Source organism: Triticum dicoccoides, chromosome 3A (assembly GCF_002162155.2).
Source record: "Triticum dicoccoides isolate Atlit2015 ecotype Zavitan chromosome 3A, WEW_v2.0, whole genome shotgun sequence".
Lineage (NCBI taxonomy): Eukaryota > Viridiplantae > Streptophyta > Magnoliopsida > Poales > Poaceae > Triticum > Triticum dicoccoides.
Genome location: NC_041384.1, coordinates 732938886 through 732955955, shown reverse-complemented (window position 1 = coordinate 732955955; position 17070 = coordinate 732938886). Strand labels below are relative to the sequence as shown.

At 45.7% G+C, this 17070-nt stretch overlaps 1 protein-coding gene across 1 annotated transcript; it reads right to left on the bottom strand.

Moving 5' to 3' along the window:
- Nucleotides 1–259: 259 nt before the first annotated feature.
- Nucleotides 260–7838, bottom strand: LOC119270564 (protein DETOXIFICATION 40-like). Its single transcript, XM_037552570.1, has 7 exons — nt 7498–7838; nt 3464–4095; nt 3309–3365; nt 2970–3208; nt 1182–1300; nt 992–1078; nt 260–684 (listed from the first exon to the last, which is right to left on the bottom strand). Exons 1-7 carry the CDS (start codon nt 7771–7773, stop codon nt 604–606), a joined length of 1491 nt encoding a protein of 496 aa, XP_037408467.1. The 5' UTR covers nt 7774–7838; the 3' UTR covers nt 260–603.
- Between the last annotated feature and the right edge of the window lie 9232 nt (nt 7839–17070).

Below are 17070 nucleotides of genomic sequence, written 5' to 3'. Positions count from 1 at the left end.
CCCCCTTGTGTGCTATTGGATTTGGGAAGTGAAACTGCTGGATTAGCAAGTTGCAATCATGGGAGGTAGCTAGCCGGTTAATCACACTGTCTGCAGCCTGGCTGGTAGTGCACGTACATATGTGTGATGAAGGGTTACGCACGCAATGTCAAGTAAGGCGTCTCCCAACATGTGTGCATAGGAAGAAGAAAATAATATAATGTAGTCTTTTTTTCAAGATATCCAAATTCCAGGCTCATCGGAGCCCAGTCTTCAAAACTTCACTCTTTTCATTACCCGCTTGTCCAATGTCATGTATGCATATAGTCCAGCTAATTACAAGATGTATTACAAAGTCAAGAAATAATGGCCTTACAAGAAAGAGGGAAAGACCAAGAACATAGATACAATCGAAGTAAAGAAAGCTGTAACATGCCAACCAAGACTACAATATATACTGAAAAGCCTATAATTGGCATGTCATCCAAATCAGGACATAAATTTATGTGAGATTTAAAACACCTGAAATCAGTCCCTCCCACCCCACACCGACAACGAGTCTCGAAACCAGCATGCTTATGTGTTGTTGAGATGGAAACACACATCTCTAGACTGACCCACTTATTAGTTATTGTCCTTGAAGCCTGTAAGGAGGGGCTCTTTCTTCTCATCCCACTTGTTCAACCTTTTCTGTGCCTCCTCTACCTGGAGAATGTAGAAAAATTAACCTATACAGTAATGTAGTGTATTTTTTTTCAACACACATCTTTGATCAGTTTGCATCAAGCACATACTCTCAAGAAGGTTCTTAATCATGTGATGGAGGAATGGTGATGAACAAGCAACATGTGTGCATGTTACATTAATGACAACATATATGGGGACAATGAAAGCTAGATTGTATCCATGGTCATCAAGGAGTTAATTTAGGATTCATCATTTACACTTTTGTACAAAATAATGGAAATGTAAATTCAACTTTCTGCACAAAAGGTTTAATAACAAGGAATACCTCTTCCGTCCAGTTAGTTCTTATGGTGACCCACAACAGAATGGTTGTCTGCAAGGCCGTTCCCCCAATCAAACCACCCCAAATACCCTGCAAGTAGGCATACAATTCCACCAACATACGTTAGAACACATAACTGAATATATTGCCATCACGGAACATATATGAAAAATTTCGTAGATAGATCAATCACCTTTGCGCCGAGATTGAAGAAAAAACCAAGAACAACACCAAGTGGGACACCTACTATGTAGTAAGAGCCGACGTTCACGTAAGCAACAAATTTCTGCCATCCACATCCAACAGCAACACCTGATGTTTCCATACATGTTAGTAAATCCTAATCATTCTGAATATGTGGTATCTCAAGAGAGAAAATATGCATCACAAAACATAGTAGAATTGTTTCCCTCATTTGTACCTTCACCTTTTTGCACCAATGGCCTACACCATGTAATACCCTATTCTTTTCTTGTATTTTGGTAATACAAAAACTAATCAAATCACGGTATGAAAACCTACTATATCCCTAAAATATGTGTTATCTCAGTATGGAAAAATTTGCATCTCAAAACATGATAGACACGTTTCCCTCATTTGTACCTTCATTCTCTTTTTTCCTAAGGGCCTACATCTTGTAGTATCAATTCTTTCTATTTCCCTTTCCTATGCGAAAAGATAGTATCACATTCTTTTCTTGTACATAATACTACAAAAACTAGTAAAACCACGGGAGGGAAACCTACTATAGTCCTAAAAAACATGATAGAACTATAAAGGACTAGCCTGGACTTGGGAGAGAATTTTGCACTATAAGTGAATTGGAGCTATGTTTAACACATAAGACGTAGTTGCCCCACAAATATGAAAGAGTCTACAGTCATTTCAAATATAGGTGTAGGTCATCTCGCAATACTCTTGTACGTTCTAATTTAGTAACTACTAGAAGGGTTGGGTGCGCTTTGCCGCGCCGTTGAATTTGTTGGGATTCTTAAATTTCTTTACTCGCTATATTTCAAAATATATGGTGTATTTTTTTTGAAAAGTCTAACCTCTTTAAGTTTGATCAAATTTATAGAGAAATATATCAAAATTCATAATATCAAATGGGTGTTATTAGCTTCATCATGAAATGAATTTACATTTTTTTGTTTAATATTGTGGATGTTGATATTTTTCGCTCTGAACTTGGTCAAAGTTAAAAGAAATTGACTTTCCAAAAACGTAATAACCCTTATATTTTGAAACTGGTGGAATGCGGTTATTTGGTGGGCCTTTCGCGGTGTAATTCTGTGCTATCCGCTAATCAACCCATATTTATGTGGGGATATTTTTTCATCAGTGGTTGCATGTATTGCATTGGCGCTATAGTATCACATGGTGGTGCTTTTTTCTAAGGAATGGGAGTGTGCGAGGGGTTGATATGTTTTTATAGGCCGGTTGTTGCTGATTGATTTGGAAAAATTATTGGCTCGATCAAAATTGTGAATCAAATCCAAAATTGAATACCTCAATGAATGAAAGAGCTTTAAAATTAGGAAAGATAGAGAATTAAAATAATTAAATAGGAGAGCCCCATTGTTGACCCAGTCAAAATTGGGTGACCCAATTTCAAATTGTAGCCTCAATTAATTGTGAAGATTTAAAAACCAGAAAACATAGCGTATTGTATAAAAAAATGACAGAGTTTTGAGAAATTGTTGACCCGGTCAAAATTGGGTGACCAAATCCCAATTGAAGACCTCAATTGATTGTGAGGCCTCCAATCCTAGGGAGCTTAGTGATATAGTATATGAAAGAAATATAGATTGAATTAAAAAAGTGAAAGTGCACATGAATTGTAACGTTAAACAAAACAGAAATGGGCTCCTATTTTTCTAATAATGCACCTACCATCTACTCTTTCCATAATTTTGTACTAACAGACTAGTCGAGAATCAAGAAATCACTTGTTCTTCATGTAGAAAGTGTCTAAAATTACCTGTCAGTACAGGTTGGATGCCACCGAGAACCAGCGTGACGGCGAGAAATGGGCAGAGATCCGCCACCGCATCTGAAACTGCTTCACCATCTGTGAACAAGTAGCTGATGTGGTTGCGAAGGCAGAGAATCACGACAGCAAGGATGGTAGAGATTGTTGCAGAGAGCCCGGTGACGACCCACACAGAGAAAAATGCAGACTTGGGGTTGCCAGCGCCAAGCTCATTGCTCACTCTTACACTGAAGTGAAAACGTATCAATTCGTTAGTTAGAGTACTTACCTAGTTGTAAGTAAGTAATGCTAATGTTTATCAAGGCCTTTGAGTATAGACTTGCGAACCTTGCAGCGGCATTGAACCCAACGGAGATCATGAACACCCAACCATAAATTGTCATACTGTACCGGCCAAACGCACACATGAAATTTAATCAGCGCCAACTCTGAAGATTGATTACTGGGAACAACAGTAAGACTTAATGTCCAATGATACTCACCATATAGAGAGGGAATCCAGGGCAATCTCAGGGTTGGGGAGCAATCCAGCAATGATCACCAGCACCTGAAAGTACCATGTCTCAAGGCACAGCATCACGGCAGACGCAGCGGAGAGCTTGAAGAAACTCGGCAAACCGGAGAAGGCCTGCCAACTGAACCCCGTCCACGTGTGCCGGCATGTCGGGCTGACGACGATGTACACAAATTGCGCGGCAACCATGATCCACCAGCTCACGCTCAGCACCAAAGAGGCACCGAGCAACCCAAGGCCAACCTTGTACATGAGCACCCAACTCATCAGCACATGTAGAACAAGCGTTGCCGTGGAGATGTAAGCACTTGGCAGGACGATGCTCTGTGCCTGTAGGAACTTCTGAATGGGGAAGTTGACGGCGTACGCGAAGATCTGAGGAATCAAGCCGTACACAAAGATCGACGCGGCACGAGCTATATCCGGTGACTGTCCCATCAACAAGAGGAGTGGCTCCGAGAAGGCATACATCACAGCAAGTGGTATGCCGGTTAAGCCCAACAGAATGATGGAGCGCTGTAGGTAGATTCCGAGCATGTCGTATTTGTGTGCACCGTAGGCCTGACCGCAGAGGGTCTCCACTGCACTGCCCATGCCCAGCTGCAAACACGTAATGTCATAATTGTTAGGATTGTCACAAACTGCGTCCTAGCTAACTTGTACCTTAGATTTAGGATAAATTAGGACTACATGCAAAAAAAAGGAAGGGGACAACTGAAATGAGCTTATTATTTTTCAGAATATGGAATGTGATTATGGTTCACAATGATCTACCCACGTCCAATGTGTTGTGGCACTACACCATTAATTCCGTTCCTCTTTTGTCTTCATTTGAAGTTTCATTGAGCTTCATCCCTCTTGATCAGATTCATCATTATGAGTTTCATATTGCTCCCTCCATGTCCTCTAATTTTTCATCTTAGATAATTTGCAAAACAATTTAGTACTATGTTCATAGAAAAGAGCATGTAAACATGTTTGATTTTCCAGGTTTCCAGGTAGACTTCTTATACTAGCAGTGTAACACTAAGTAAAATGTACAAAAACATGTGAAACGAACAAAATAGCTGACAAAATTAATTAATTAACAAATATGGAAAAATGTACTGAATAACACAAATATGGACATTAAACAGTGAAGAAACACTGTTGAGCAACAAGAATGGAAACTTAAGAAGCTCACTGAAATTCAAAGCGACTTATTATATTGTGTGCCTCATGACAAACTTTTTTTTAGGTACAGCCTCATGACAAACTTAATAGAGTTTCATGGAGCTTCACCGCTCTTAATCAAGTTCATCATTATGAGTTTCATATTGCTCCCTCCATGTCCTCTAATTATTCTTCTTACATAACTTGCAGAACGATTTTGTATGTTTCTTAGGAAAACAGCATGTGCAAGTGCTTTCAAGAAAACAAGGAAAGATTTTCAACTGGTTCACCGTTATGATTGATTTGCTCGGTTTCCAGGCAGACTTCTTATATATAGCAGTAGTATTACACTAAGTAAACTGTACAATAATATGTGAAACAAACAAAATAGCTTTTAAGACTAATGAATTAACAAATAAGGAATAAGATAAATAACACCAAAACATTCAAGGAAAAAAATGGAAATTAAACAGTGAAACTGTTGATCAACAACCAAGGTGACTTATCAATCTCAAGAGAGTAAGCACATTGAAAATTCAAAGCCACATATAATCTGTGTCTCGCATGATTGCAGAGTTGGTGCATCCGGTCCCTGAGTCCAGATTCCCTTTTATGTGCAGCGTCCTCGGAAAATTAATGAGCTGACAGCTACTGCATCATGATTCGTACTACAACTAAGTGGGGTCGAAATAGTACTTTAGAGTTCAGATTAGAGGACAAACATTCGAAATGACATGGGATATGAATCCGTCCAATGCTAAATTTGAAGTTATAATAAAAATGCCTTTATCGAAAATGACATGAGACCTTTTTAAAGTAGGGCGACGTATAGGTGCCGACGAGGCATATCAATCCATCAACCTCTCACCCATAATCAAATGAGATTGGCTCTTGTCCTACATACGCTATCAATCGATTGGTTGATTGATCGAGAGAGAGGAGAATATATAAACAGGACGAGAAGAGTCAAAGATTGATGGGACATGTCACGTCATTAGACAAGCATATGTATGCTCTGCTTAGAAATAAGAAATAGACCATCATGAAAAACCATATATATTCACCTCGCGTACGGCGTGCTCAGCTTAGGATTTGGGAAAAATGAAGGGGCTGATATGGCAGGTTTCACTTCACCCGCAAAAAAAAAAGTCATGCCTTCACTTAACTGAACACACTACACTAGTACTCCCTCCGTCCCAAAATTCTTGTCGTAGATTTCTCTACATACGGATGTATCTAACACTAAAACTTAACTAGATACATCCGTATTTAGACAAATCTAAGACAAGAATTTTGGAACGGAGGAAGTACTTATCTAGAAATTAATAAAATCTGCACAGCAGATTCCTACAGTTTTTCTAAAGAAAACTATCCCTCCCAAACTTAATATAAGATGTTTTTTGACACTGTCATGCACTCTTAAAACGTCTTATAAAAAATTATAGAGCAGTACAATTATCATAGACGGAACTAGTATGGGAGGTGGCAAGTCGATTTTGGTCATTTCACACCTGCCACACATCACACGTACAAGACGGGCCACGGGGTACCTTCAAATCCGTAATACTCCTTTTGTAAACTAATATAAAAACATTTAAATCATTAAAGTAGTGATCTAAATACTCTTATATTAGTTTACGGAGGAAGTACAAGCCACGAGTCAGTGGCTTGTGCCCGATAGGCCTGCCAACCATAGAGACCCTACTCTATCCATAACCCCACTAATAACCATGCAATATATTGTAGTACGTAGGAAACATCTATGTCACGCTCCGTCGATCTAAGCAGTGGGTGGGCTGTGGCCATCACCTAGCCATTAATTAAGAGAGGAGAATATCCTCCCTAAGTTATAATTGTTGCGGCTGCTAGCGAGCGACCGCTAGAAACCAAACCATCCATATCTAACCCTCATATCGACCGGCGATTCATGCATTTATTTAGCGTGGTCACAGTCGTCAGTGTACATCCCGAATTCCCGATCGACATTATCTCTCCCATGCCCTCGCCGATGCTAGACCAGGTTGCCCTGTGACCAACGAGATGGATGGATGGATGGAGAGGCACACACGTCGCATTCGACCAGGTTCAGTCCCCGCCATGTGCACGGCAAGGAGACGGCCCAGCTAGAAAGTGAGTAGGCAGGACGGGGCCACGGGGGCAGTGCCAAGTCGCCATGAATGAATGACTGGCTTGTGCCAAGTAGGCCTGCCATGTGCCATAGATCTCTCGCGAAAGACACTAGTGTACTCCCACTGATCTAGCCCTACTAATAACGATCGACAAGAATCTACTCCCACCAATCTAATCTGCGGCTTACCAGAATCTAATCCACTACTTACCAATGTTTTAAATAGCGGGTTATTGCCAAATAGCGGCGGACCTCAAAATCAGCTATAGCGAAACTATAGCGAGCTATAGCAGGCTATAGCGAGCTATTTGTACATGGAACCGTTTAGCGGCACCCGGCCCTAGTGAAAAGGCTATATAGCGGGCTATAGCGGAGCTATAGCCGGCTATTTAAAACATTGCTACTTACTGTAATAGGAAACAATAATAGTACTACTTGGTCTAATCTAAGCTGTGGGTTTGATCTGTGGCCACCAGCTTGAGCCGGGGACTACTGCATGCCTGCAAGATCCACGACCGTCGGAGCATGTGCTGTGTCAAGCGTCAACTTTCAAAGACCTACCGAGCATCAACATGTGCTGCTCTCAACTCTCAACGAGCATGGGATCCATGCACGCCGGCGGCCGGCCGGAGAAACCCACCCGAGGTCCTGATCCAAGCATTGCGTGCATCTATCTCAAACCAACGACGTAGAGATGTGAGCGGAGGAGTGCCAGCGCGTACCATGAGGCCGTAGGCGAAGGTCTGGACGCCGGTGTTACCGAGAGAGGCGGCGGCGAGCTCCAGGTTCCCCAGGTGGCCGGAGAAGATCTGCGTCGACATGGACATGACGTAGTTGATCATGTACACCACTACCGCCGGCGCCGCCAGCCGCGACAGCAGCCGGAGCTCGACCAAACCCGCTGCCCACGCGCGCTCCGCCAGCGGCGCCGACGTGTCCGTCAGGATGCTCTCCAGCCGACCCGGCGCGTTATGCTCATGCTCGTCCCCGCCAGCCATGATGCTCGTGAGGTTTGGTAGCTAGCTAGGACAAGAGAGACTATGGCCAGTAGCTACTAGCTAGCTCGTATATATGGAGTATGTGCGTGTGCTCTCTCTCGGCGTTGACGCCCCGGTCGCCAATACCTACTACAAAAATAGTGGATTGCCTGGATTCGCGCTGACAGTGGGACTCCCCACGCTCTGGCTCCGGCTCCGGCTCTGGCTCTGGCATCACTACGGCCTGCCTGCTTTGCAAGTCGCCGTCCACGCACACCCACGAGGTTCGCGCGGCCACTTGCTGACAATGGTAGCTGGTGGTGGCGACTGCCTCTCCCACACCGGCGCCAGCCCTTTTAAGGCGATGGGGGATCCGGTCCAGACCTAGCTAGTCCAGTGGCTCTCCTTCATCACCCGATCCGTGTGGGAGTTGGTAGGTTACGTGAGTGTGTATGGACACCATGCATGTGATGGGCGGCGATATGATGCGCGCACACATGGGGACGAACATGGTCTTCGTTTTAGCCAACTTGATGTTGCATCCAGAAACGTAGTTTCCATAGCAATTATAGCTGGGCATACATCCCACTGGAAACCCTGATTAAGTGATTGGATGGATCTTATGTTAACTACGTAGTAGTATATCACTAGAATCTTTCTTTGGTTAGGACATATTATTTGAGAAATGTAGTTTCGATAGCAATGATGATTGGACATACATCGACATTCTATATCAGTAGAATCTGCTCATCATGCTATTAGCTGACCTTGTAAATTTCCATGATATTATTTGTACATTGCATCTCAGTAAATATTTTATTCTCTTTCCTCTATCTATCTCATCTTATCCGGATTATTTTCTTAATCTCTTCTCCTAAAATGTTAAACTGATAAGAAATAAGTCTACATTGATTTAAGTGAGCACCCAACATCGGGCGTTGCTACTTGCTAGATATCAGTCAGCTCGAAAAAAATTGGGGTCAGTCGATTCCGTGAATCGTTGGATGCAAAATCAACGGCTCACGGTTTTTCTTCAACCTCACGGCGGATCTTCTTCCTTGAGCCGCCAACCACCACTAGCCTAACCACCGACCCGCGCCACCTTGCCGCCCCGCCCTTCCCGAAACCACCCCCCACCGCCGGTCTTGCACCGCCGCCGGCCATCCTCTAGCCTTCTCCTTCCTTCATTAAAAAATCAACTAACCCCGAATTCGAAACTCAGCTGACTAATGTGTAGCTAAATTGTTTTATTTATTGGAATGGATGCAATAATTAGTGGTTTCAAGGCTCGATGACAATATTTCCCCTCGTCCCACCGATGGCATGCATGGTGGTGCTCAATCTAACTCGAATAATCTGCGCATGGCATCCTGATCCACCAGTGGTGGGCGAGGAGATCATGGTGTGGCGTTGCTAGTTTGCAGCAGCGAGGGCCACAATAGCAGTTTGGGGATCTGCGCAGCTTGATCTGGTGTAGGGGCAGCCACGCTGGATTGAGATTTAAGTCACGGGTCATCAACCAATAGTAACACGTCATGGTGGCGAGCATCCGTGGTTTGAGCCTTGAGGTGGTGAGATTTGCACAACGAGTGCAGGGTTGCACCCAAAAGTGACTCGGCAGTGTTTGCTCTTTGGGTGGCTAGACATGCTGAGAGGGAGGTCGATGATTGAAACAACAGCCGGACGTCCCAAACCGGTCTCAAACGTCTTGACGGCCTGCCCGATCACTGAGCGGTCATGAAAATATGACCCAGCCTGGCGTCTCAAATGGGCCTCAGACACCTGAGCTGAACGGCACCTCTCATATCCAACCTAAATATGGGGCAGATTTGGGGGCGCCTGGGCCTGGGCACGTCCGTCACGTAGGACCGACGATGGGGTCCCATGCGAAATCGCTCGAAAACCCAGCAGTCTGACAGACGTCTCGTCTGTCGCCGCGGTGTGAACACCGCGTGGTGCCGTCCTCGCTCGCCGCTCGAGGCCAGACCCGGCTATGTAAGCGGGCAGACGTCCCCCAAACCTAGCCCATCCAGCTCCCTCTCTATGCCGCAACCCCCATCCGCCTCCTCTCCCCCGCTCTCCCCACGCTTTCGGACATCGCCATGGTCCGACAGAAGATCACCACCTATATAAGCATTAATGTTGATCACAGCCGGTTAGTCTTGGCCTAGCCGTCCGCGGGAGCGGGCAACAAATAGCTGCACGCGCGTAGGGGTCGTCTAGCCATTCAGTCAATGCATGCTGTGCGTGGGCGTGCATGTAGTTAGTTGGTTAGTGGCCGGTGTGGTGCATGCGTGCGTGGCCACTGGCCTGTGTGCGTGGATGTGCTATATAAAGTGTACTCGGTTGTGAGGTCAGGAGAGAGGAGCCTGAGGAGAAATGTAGTTTTCAGGTGTGTGTGTGTGCGCTCACCATGAGGAGTAGCAGCCGGAGTTAGCCTCTATGATGTGTAGTCTCCCATGTATGATCAGTCTGGTATGTGCCACCAACTCGAGTTTGTGCTCGAAAGGAAAAGAAAGCGCCGTTTGTGCGGCGAGGCGTTTTTCATCGGAATAATTTGTCTCCTTCTTCCACCTTTGTCCGAGTGAGTGTGAGAGCAAGGTAGGCTAGGGCTTGTCCCAACAACGTACGCTATACTCACGCCAGAGCGCCGGTGCCAGATCGCGGAGGAGATCCGTGCGAGGAACGCCGCCCGCGCATTGCTCCTGGGCTGCTTCCGGACTCGAGAAAGTGGATGAGGAGGAGGAGGAGCAGCAGCACCCGAAGGAGGAGAAGGGAGAGTAGCTACCGGAGTCGATGGAGGTGGCGAAATCGAAGGAGGACGAGGCAGCGCAGCCTGGTCCGGGCTTCAACATGGAGGACGCGGAGACGGAGTTCACCATCGCCCAGGTCATGGAGATGGCGAGGCAATAGACCATCCTGAAGTTCATTTAGGATGAGGCATATGTGGAGGCCAACCGAAAATTCCTCCGGTAGGAGCGGGCGGTGACCGGTGCGCTCTTCGTCGAACTTGACACAGAGAGGAGGAGGCCGGAGTGGAGCAGCCGAAGGAGTCGGAGTTGCTGTTGCCGTCCATGTACCCAGAACCGGGCACGGAGATAGTCGACATCTCCCACAAGGAGTGGAGTGATCTACTAGTATGTAGGTTTTTATCTTTGCATGCTTTTGTATAGATATAAGAATTCTAGTATGATATGTCTGAGTGCTGTTGTGTAAAGTTGAGAACAGGCCGGTCATTGCTCATGGACGTGCCCCGCGTGCCTACGCGCGTTTGAGGGGTCATATGCGTCTGTAGATGCGGTTGTGTCGCCGGTTGACAGATGTCCTTGGTTGAAAACTCACTATCTGGCGTTATGACTAGATCAAACAATGTCGACGTCTGTGTGTCGTTTTGCAATCCATCGACCTCTTATTTTCATATAATAAGGACGCCGATAAGTGCCACACGTGTAGGCGTTAGAGAGTCCGCCCACACATTTTGTGTGGTGTATAAAAGGAACAGCCCACACATTTACGTGTGGGCAAAACAACTACCGTTCACACGCCTCTTTTTTTCCCTCCCGATTCTCCTCACACGCGTGCGTGTGGGCGAAGTTGATAACGTCCACACGCCCGTATGTCAGGCCTCGTACCTCCTGGTCCCACACGCCACGCGTGACGGTCTCCGCGCGCCCGCAGTTGCCATGGTCCAGACCCTCGTCCATGTTCGTTTAACTGCAGTTGCCATGTCACTGAACTACGGTTGCCATGTCGGACAACTACAGTTGCCATGGTTGCTCAACTGCAGTTGCCATGTATGGTTTGATCTAATGTAGTTGTCATGATTTCATAACTTTAGGAGTTGCCACATACCAACGCTAGGCAGTTGAGAGAGTTGCCATGTGCTCACAAGCATGTTAGGGCAGTTGCCATGTAAAAAGGAAGAGTTGCATCTGCTTACGTGCACGTTAGGACAGTTGCCATGTACCATGTAAAAACATATGGCAACTCGGTACAAGAGAGTTGCCATCTGCTTATGTGCGCACTAGGCAGTTGCCGTGTACCCTGCAAAACACATGACAAACTCGGATAAAAAAAGAGAGTTGCCACCTTCTTATAAAGCACACTAGGGGCAGTTGCCATGTGCACTGCAAAACACATGGCAACTAGCAGTTTGAGTGTGGTAGAGAAGACGGGCGTGTGGGCGAGATGGCAAATGCCCACACACTAGCCCTTGTGTGTGTGTAAAGTGGCGTGTGGGCGAACTGTTGTACGCCCATACACCAGCCCCTCCTGTGTGGTGAAACAGCCGTGTGGACGACCGGCTGAACGCCCACACACCAGGTCAGTCCTACGTGGCACTAAAAACATGTCAAGATTCGTGCGCTCATAAACGGACGCGGATCCACGCGTGTGGGCGAGATGCAAACGCCCACACGTGTGGGCGTTAACATTTCCGTATAAACAAATCCGACACATGACACACGAGCTTGACGCTTGACAATAAACAAACGTGAAAGATTACGTAGAGCCGGAGGTCACTAATCCACCCCTGCACACGTCATAATCTACAGTTGATGATTTGTCACGCTTCGTCCAGGCTGTGGGTTATGCCAGCCTGGAACCGAAGTATACCTAGCAGGCGGCGAAACACAAACACTCCAGTGCTTGTCGAGGGTTGATTACACATTTTGTCGAGGATTGATTACACATTTTGCTCTACTCGATCGATCAAAAGCGAAAGTGGGACATGTCATCAAGAAAAGGTACACACGCGAATGATTTAGAGATGAGATGCAGGGGAGCGTGCGTAGCGTAGGTACCATGACGCCATAGGCGAAGGTCTGGACGCCGGTGTTGCCGAGCGAGGCGGCGGCGAGCTCCAGGTTTCCCAGGTGGCCGGAGAAGATCTGCGTGGACATGGACATGACGTAGTTGATCATGTACACCGCCACGGCCGGCGCCGCCAGCCGCGACAGCAGCTGCAACTCGACCGCCCCTGCCGCTCACGCGTGCTCCGCCAATGTAGCCGACGTGTCCGCGAGGATGCTCTTCAGCCGGGGATAAATTTCGTGTTTTGACCATTTTCTACAAGTTAATTGGGATCTAACCCTATTTTATAAAAAATTCAGGATTTGATTCTTTTGCTACCATCAAGGGCCATGACGATAGAGTATAACAACCTACCGTCAAGGACCCTGGCGGTAGGGTTACATGCCCTATCGTAATTTTTTTCTAAATATGAAACACAGTGTATGCTCGCATCTACAGTCGAACATCTTGGTGGTAGGCTTGTACAACCTACCGCCAGCCTGTTTGGCGGTAGGGATGTTTCCTACCGCCAGGGTCCCTGACGGTAGGCTATTACACCCTACCACCATGGACCTTAACGGTAGCAAAAGGGTCAGATCTTAAATTTTTTATAAACTAGGGTCAAATCTCGATCCACTTTTAAAAAAGGGTCAAAACATGAAATTTTGCCTTCAGCCGGCCCGGTGCGTCCTCGGCGCCACCATGCTCGCACTGTAGCTAGCTACCTTGGCAGGAAGGAGCTAGGTCAAGAGACGTTGTAGGCTGCTGTTGCGTGTGGACGTGCCTCCGTCCGGGCCGTGGGCGATGCATTTTATAACGGCTTGCTCGTGCATGGCCGTGGTGTGGTGTGGAGTTGGATTGGTTTTTGCTCCTTCAATGCGAGAGCTACCACACGGAGTTGGGAGTTGGGATTGGGTCGTTCGCGGCTCTTGTTATATTTGTGTCAAATATATTATGTACGAAATATGTATGTGGCAACTGTGTGGTAGATTGTAAAAACTACCACACGTATCCAGCATCGTCAGATCCGATCGCGCGCACCTGCCCCGCCATTCCGATTTCCTTCCTTCTATAGCTTTCCCGCACGTCCTCCCGATTTTTATCGCGCATCCGCACCCGCATGTACCTCCCTAATTTTCGCGCCTCCCGATTTTTAGGAGATCCGATCGCGCACGCCCGCCTCGCCCTTCCGATTTCCTTCCTTCTTTAGTTTTTAATTTTTGGGCAAAAATAGTGCTTGCAATGGGATTTGATCTCTGGTCTGCAAGTAATCAATGAAGGGAGTTGACCATCTCACCTACAACTCATTGTTGAACAAGCTAAGGAAAAATACGGTTTTGACCTGTTTTGCCTTTAATATGTTAGCACGGAAAATCTTTTCGTTTCACCTATCAAACCCGACACATAAACTTTTTTCGTGGTAAATTCTCCATCACCATCATGATAACTAACGCACCACCAACATGATAACTTTTGTATACCACACATTACATTATGTGTAAGAGCATGGTCATATAAGCACCGGAGGCGTGATAACTTTGGTGAAAGCATCGTGGTAACTTTGATCATTGGGGAAGAAATTTGTTGAACACCCCCCCCCCCCCCCCAACCCTTCGGTAATTTCAGTAAATAGCATGATAACTTTCACGCCATAGACCTGATAATTTAGATACAAACATCATCGTACCTTTAAACATTGGGGAAGAAAAACGTGAAAATATACCCGATAATTTCTGTGTAAATAGATGATAATATACGTAGCGCACATCTGATAACTGAGATAGAAACACCATGGTAACTTCGACCATAGGGAAGAAAATTATTGAAAAGATACTCCGGTAACTTATGTGTAAATAGCACGGTAGTATACCTCCCTCCCTTGGTATTTTTCTGTGTAATAGCATGAAAACATATGCATTGTGATAACTAAACACCATGATTAATTTTGACCCGTGGGGGAAATTTTTGCTGAAATATACCCCTGATAAATTTTGTTTAAATAGCATGATTTTTTAAGCATGGCGGGCTTGATAGGTTACCTAGAATCACCATGATAACTTTTTGATCCGGGGAAAAGTTGTTCAAAACATTCCTGATAAATATTTTTGTGTAAATAACATGATAATACAAGCACTCATAACTGATAACTTACATATAAGCATCATGGTAACATTTTACCAAAGGAAAAGAAAGTTGTTAAAAACATACACTCGCCTCGCGGGGGCTCTTGGATGAACACAACACATGGTGTGCCACGAGAACGTCACATAATGTTTAGTGTCATGAGGGGCACACGTGCTTGTGAGTTGGCCGAAAAAAAAGGTCCACTTTGACCCGCTATAGGCATGATAAGTTAAGTTACGCAAAAATTTTGTTGTAATTTTTTACGTATGGAAAAAGCTACTGAAACACACCCGGGTTTTTAGGTATAAGTACCATGATAATATACGAACCGTAGAATCAGTAACTCATGTACAATCCCCCATGGTAACTTTGACCGTAGAAGGTTGATGTAAACATACCTTGATAATTTATGTGTTAGTACAACGGTATATTACGCATCGAGAAGCTGAATAACTTGTGTATAAAACACAGTGGTAACTTTGAAAGAGGGTGTAGTTGTTGAAACATAGTACCTGATAAGTTCTATGTAAATAACATGATAAGTTACGCAACATAGGCCTGATAACTTGCATACGAATACCATGGTAACTTTGACCCGAGGGAAAATCGTGGTAATTTTCTGTAATAACACGATTGTAAAAAAAGCGTCAAAAGGAATAGTTTTCTTTAGTTGAGAAACAAATCCCTAAGGGTGAGTTGGTTGTGATGGTGCGCTTTGGTGCCTGGGGGTTGTGGGTTCGAATCCCACATGTGCAAAAAAAATTATCACGTGGGAGACGAGAAGAAGTGACAGTTTTCCTGGGGATGGGCGCGCGAGATGTGCAGGAAAAGCAGGTTTCTCGGGCGAGCCTGCGGGGTTATTCGGGAGGAGGAGGGATCGAAGAGAGGGGACGTTGTTTTGTACTTAGAAGGAAATGGGTAAGGTGTGTGTGGTAGTTTTAGCTATGTGGCACACGTGTGCCAAATATCACAGTCCTATTATGTATGCAAGAGGTTACGTGGATTTGAAGTTGTAATTGGTGTGGTTAGGTACGAGTTATGTAGGAGTCAGACACTTGTATCCTAGGCCTCTTATATACGGAGGGGCATCACAGGTTGTAACCCATCATGACGACTTGATAGCAACAGGTACGCGGGGGAGCCGACGGCTTGTGCCGGCGCCCGGGCGGCCGGTGTTGCGGTATCTTGGGAAGGAACGCCCGTAGTCATGCCCCGGGGATGTAGCCATATCGATAAACCTCGTTAACAAATATCATGTCTCGGTGTGTCGTCTATGATCTTACATTAGCGTTTTATTCTAACAGCTCTACAGTATGCTTGCTCCACACGGCTTGGCTGGCTGAAATCTCGATGACCTGGCGGTACACTATCAGTTTGGACCCACGTCGTTGTGGCTCTACCTGGCGGTCGTCCGCATCGACGCGATGCAGGCGCGAAGATAGCAGCTGAGGGCATCGCCCTCCCATTTGCCTCCACCAAGGAACGACGGACCTGTCACCTTTCCAACCCGGGTTCAAGTTATCATAATCTCTGGTGGCCTCTATCTGGTACTCCTGCATGCTTTGTTTACAAGACCAGTATACCGTAGATTACTAGAAACGGGAGCACCCATCTCTCTCTCCCTCACCTTCTCTCATGCATTAGTGTCCCGGGTGTAGCTTTGGCTACTCGCGCGACCCCTTTCACGGCCATGCATGCATGGTCCCGACGTAGGTCGGCACGTTCACATAGCCGGACATTTAGGCTCCAGCATCCTTCCACCGACAATGATGCCGGACCCTATCTATTATCAATAATTCTACACCTACGTAAACAAGCTTCGAAGGGCTATATAAATTTTCCGTCTAAACTTATCGGGGCCCCTGATTTTAACATGAGTGGGCCTCATGCTCCAGCAACGGTCCACTAATATTGTTCCACGTCAGTCATTACGTAAAGCCCATCTCATTCACCTCAGTGGCGAAGCCACATGTTGATTGTGTAGTCAACTGACTACATAGGTTTGTGAAAAAAGCATCATATATAAGCACAAACCATGCAAAAAATAATACAAAATTCGTAGAAATACATAGATCTTGACTACACAACATTGAGTTGACTACACATGATTAAAATCCTGGCACCGCCACTGATTCACCTGCATATGCTTTGTTTACAAGACTACGTAGATTACTATAAAGGGGAGCACCACATCTCTAGATCTCTGTCTACGGTGGAGCATCGGCCATGCATGCCTTTAGTTGGTGTCGGGGTGCCACTCGCGTGACCCATCTCATGGCGATGCATGCATGGTCCTGACGTAGATAGGCAGGTTCAAATATCCGGACATTTATTTGCCCGATCGTCCCCACGATACATCACAATCACCGTCAATTTCACGGTGATGCTATGGTCCATACCAAC

Coding starts and splice junctions, on each gene's coding strand:
- LOC119270564 (XM_037552570.1), bottom strand. CDS start 7,773: ATGGCTGGCGGGGACGAGCATGAGCATAACGCGCCGGGTCGGCTGGAG. Junction 3,366..3,463: donor CTGGATTCCCTCTCTATATG/GTGAGTATCATT, acceptor TGGCCGGTACAG/TATGACAATTTATGGTTGGG. Junction 3,209..3,308: donor GGGTTCAATGCCGCTGCAAG/GTTCGCAAGTCT, acceptor TTTTCACTTCAG/TGTAAGAGTGAGCAATGAGC.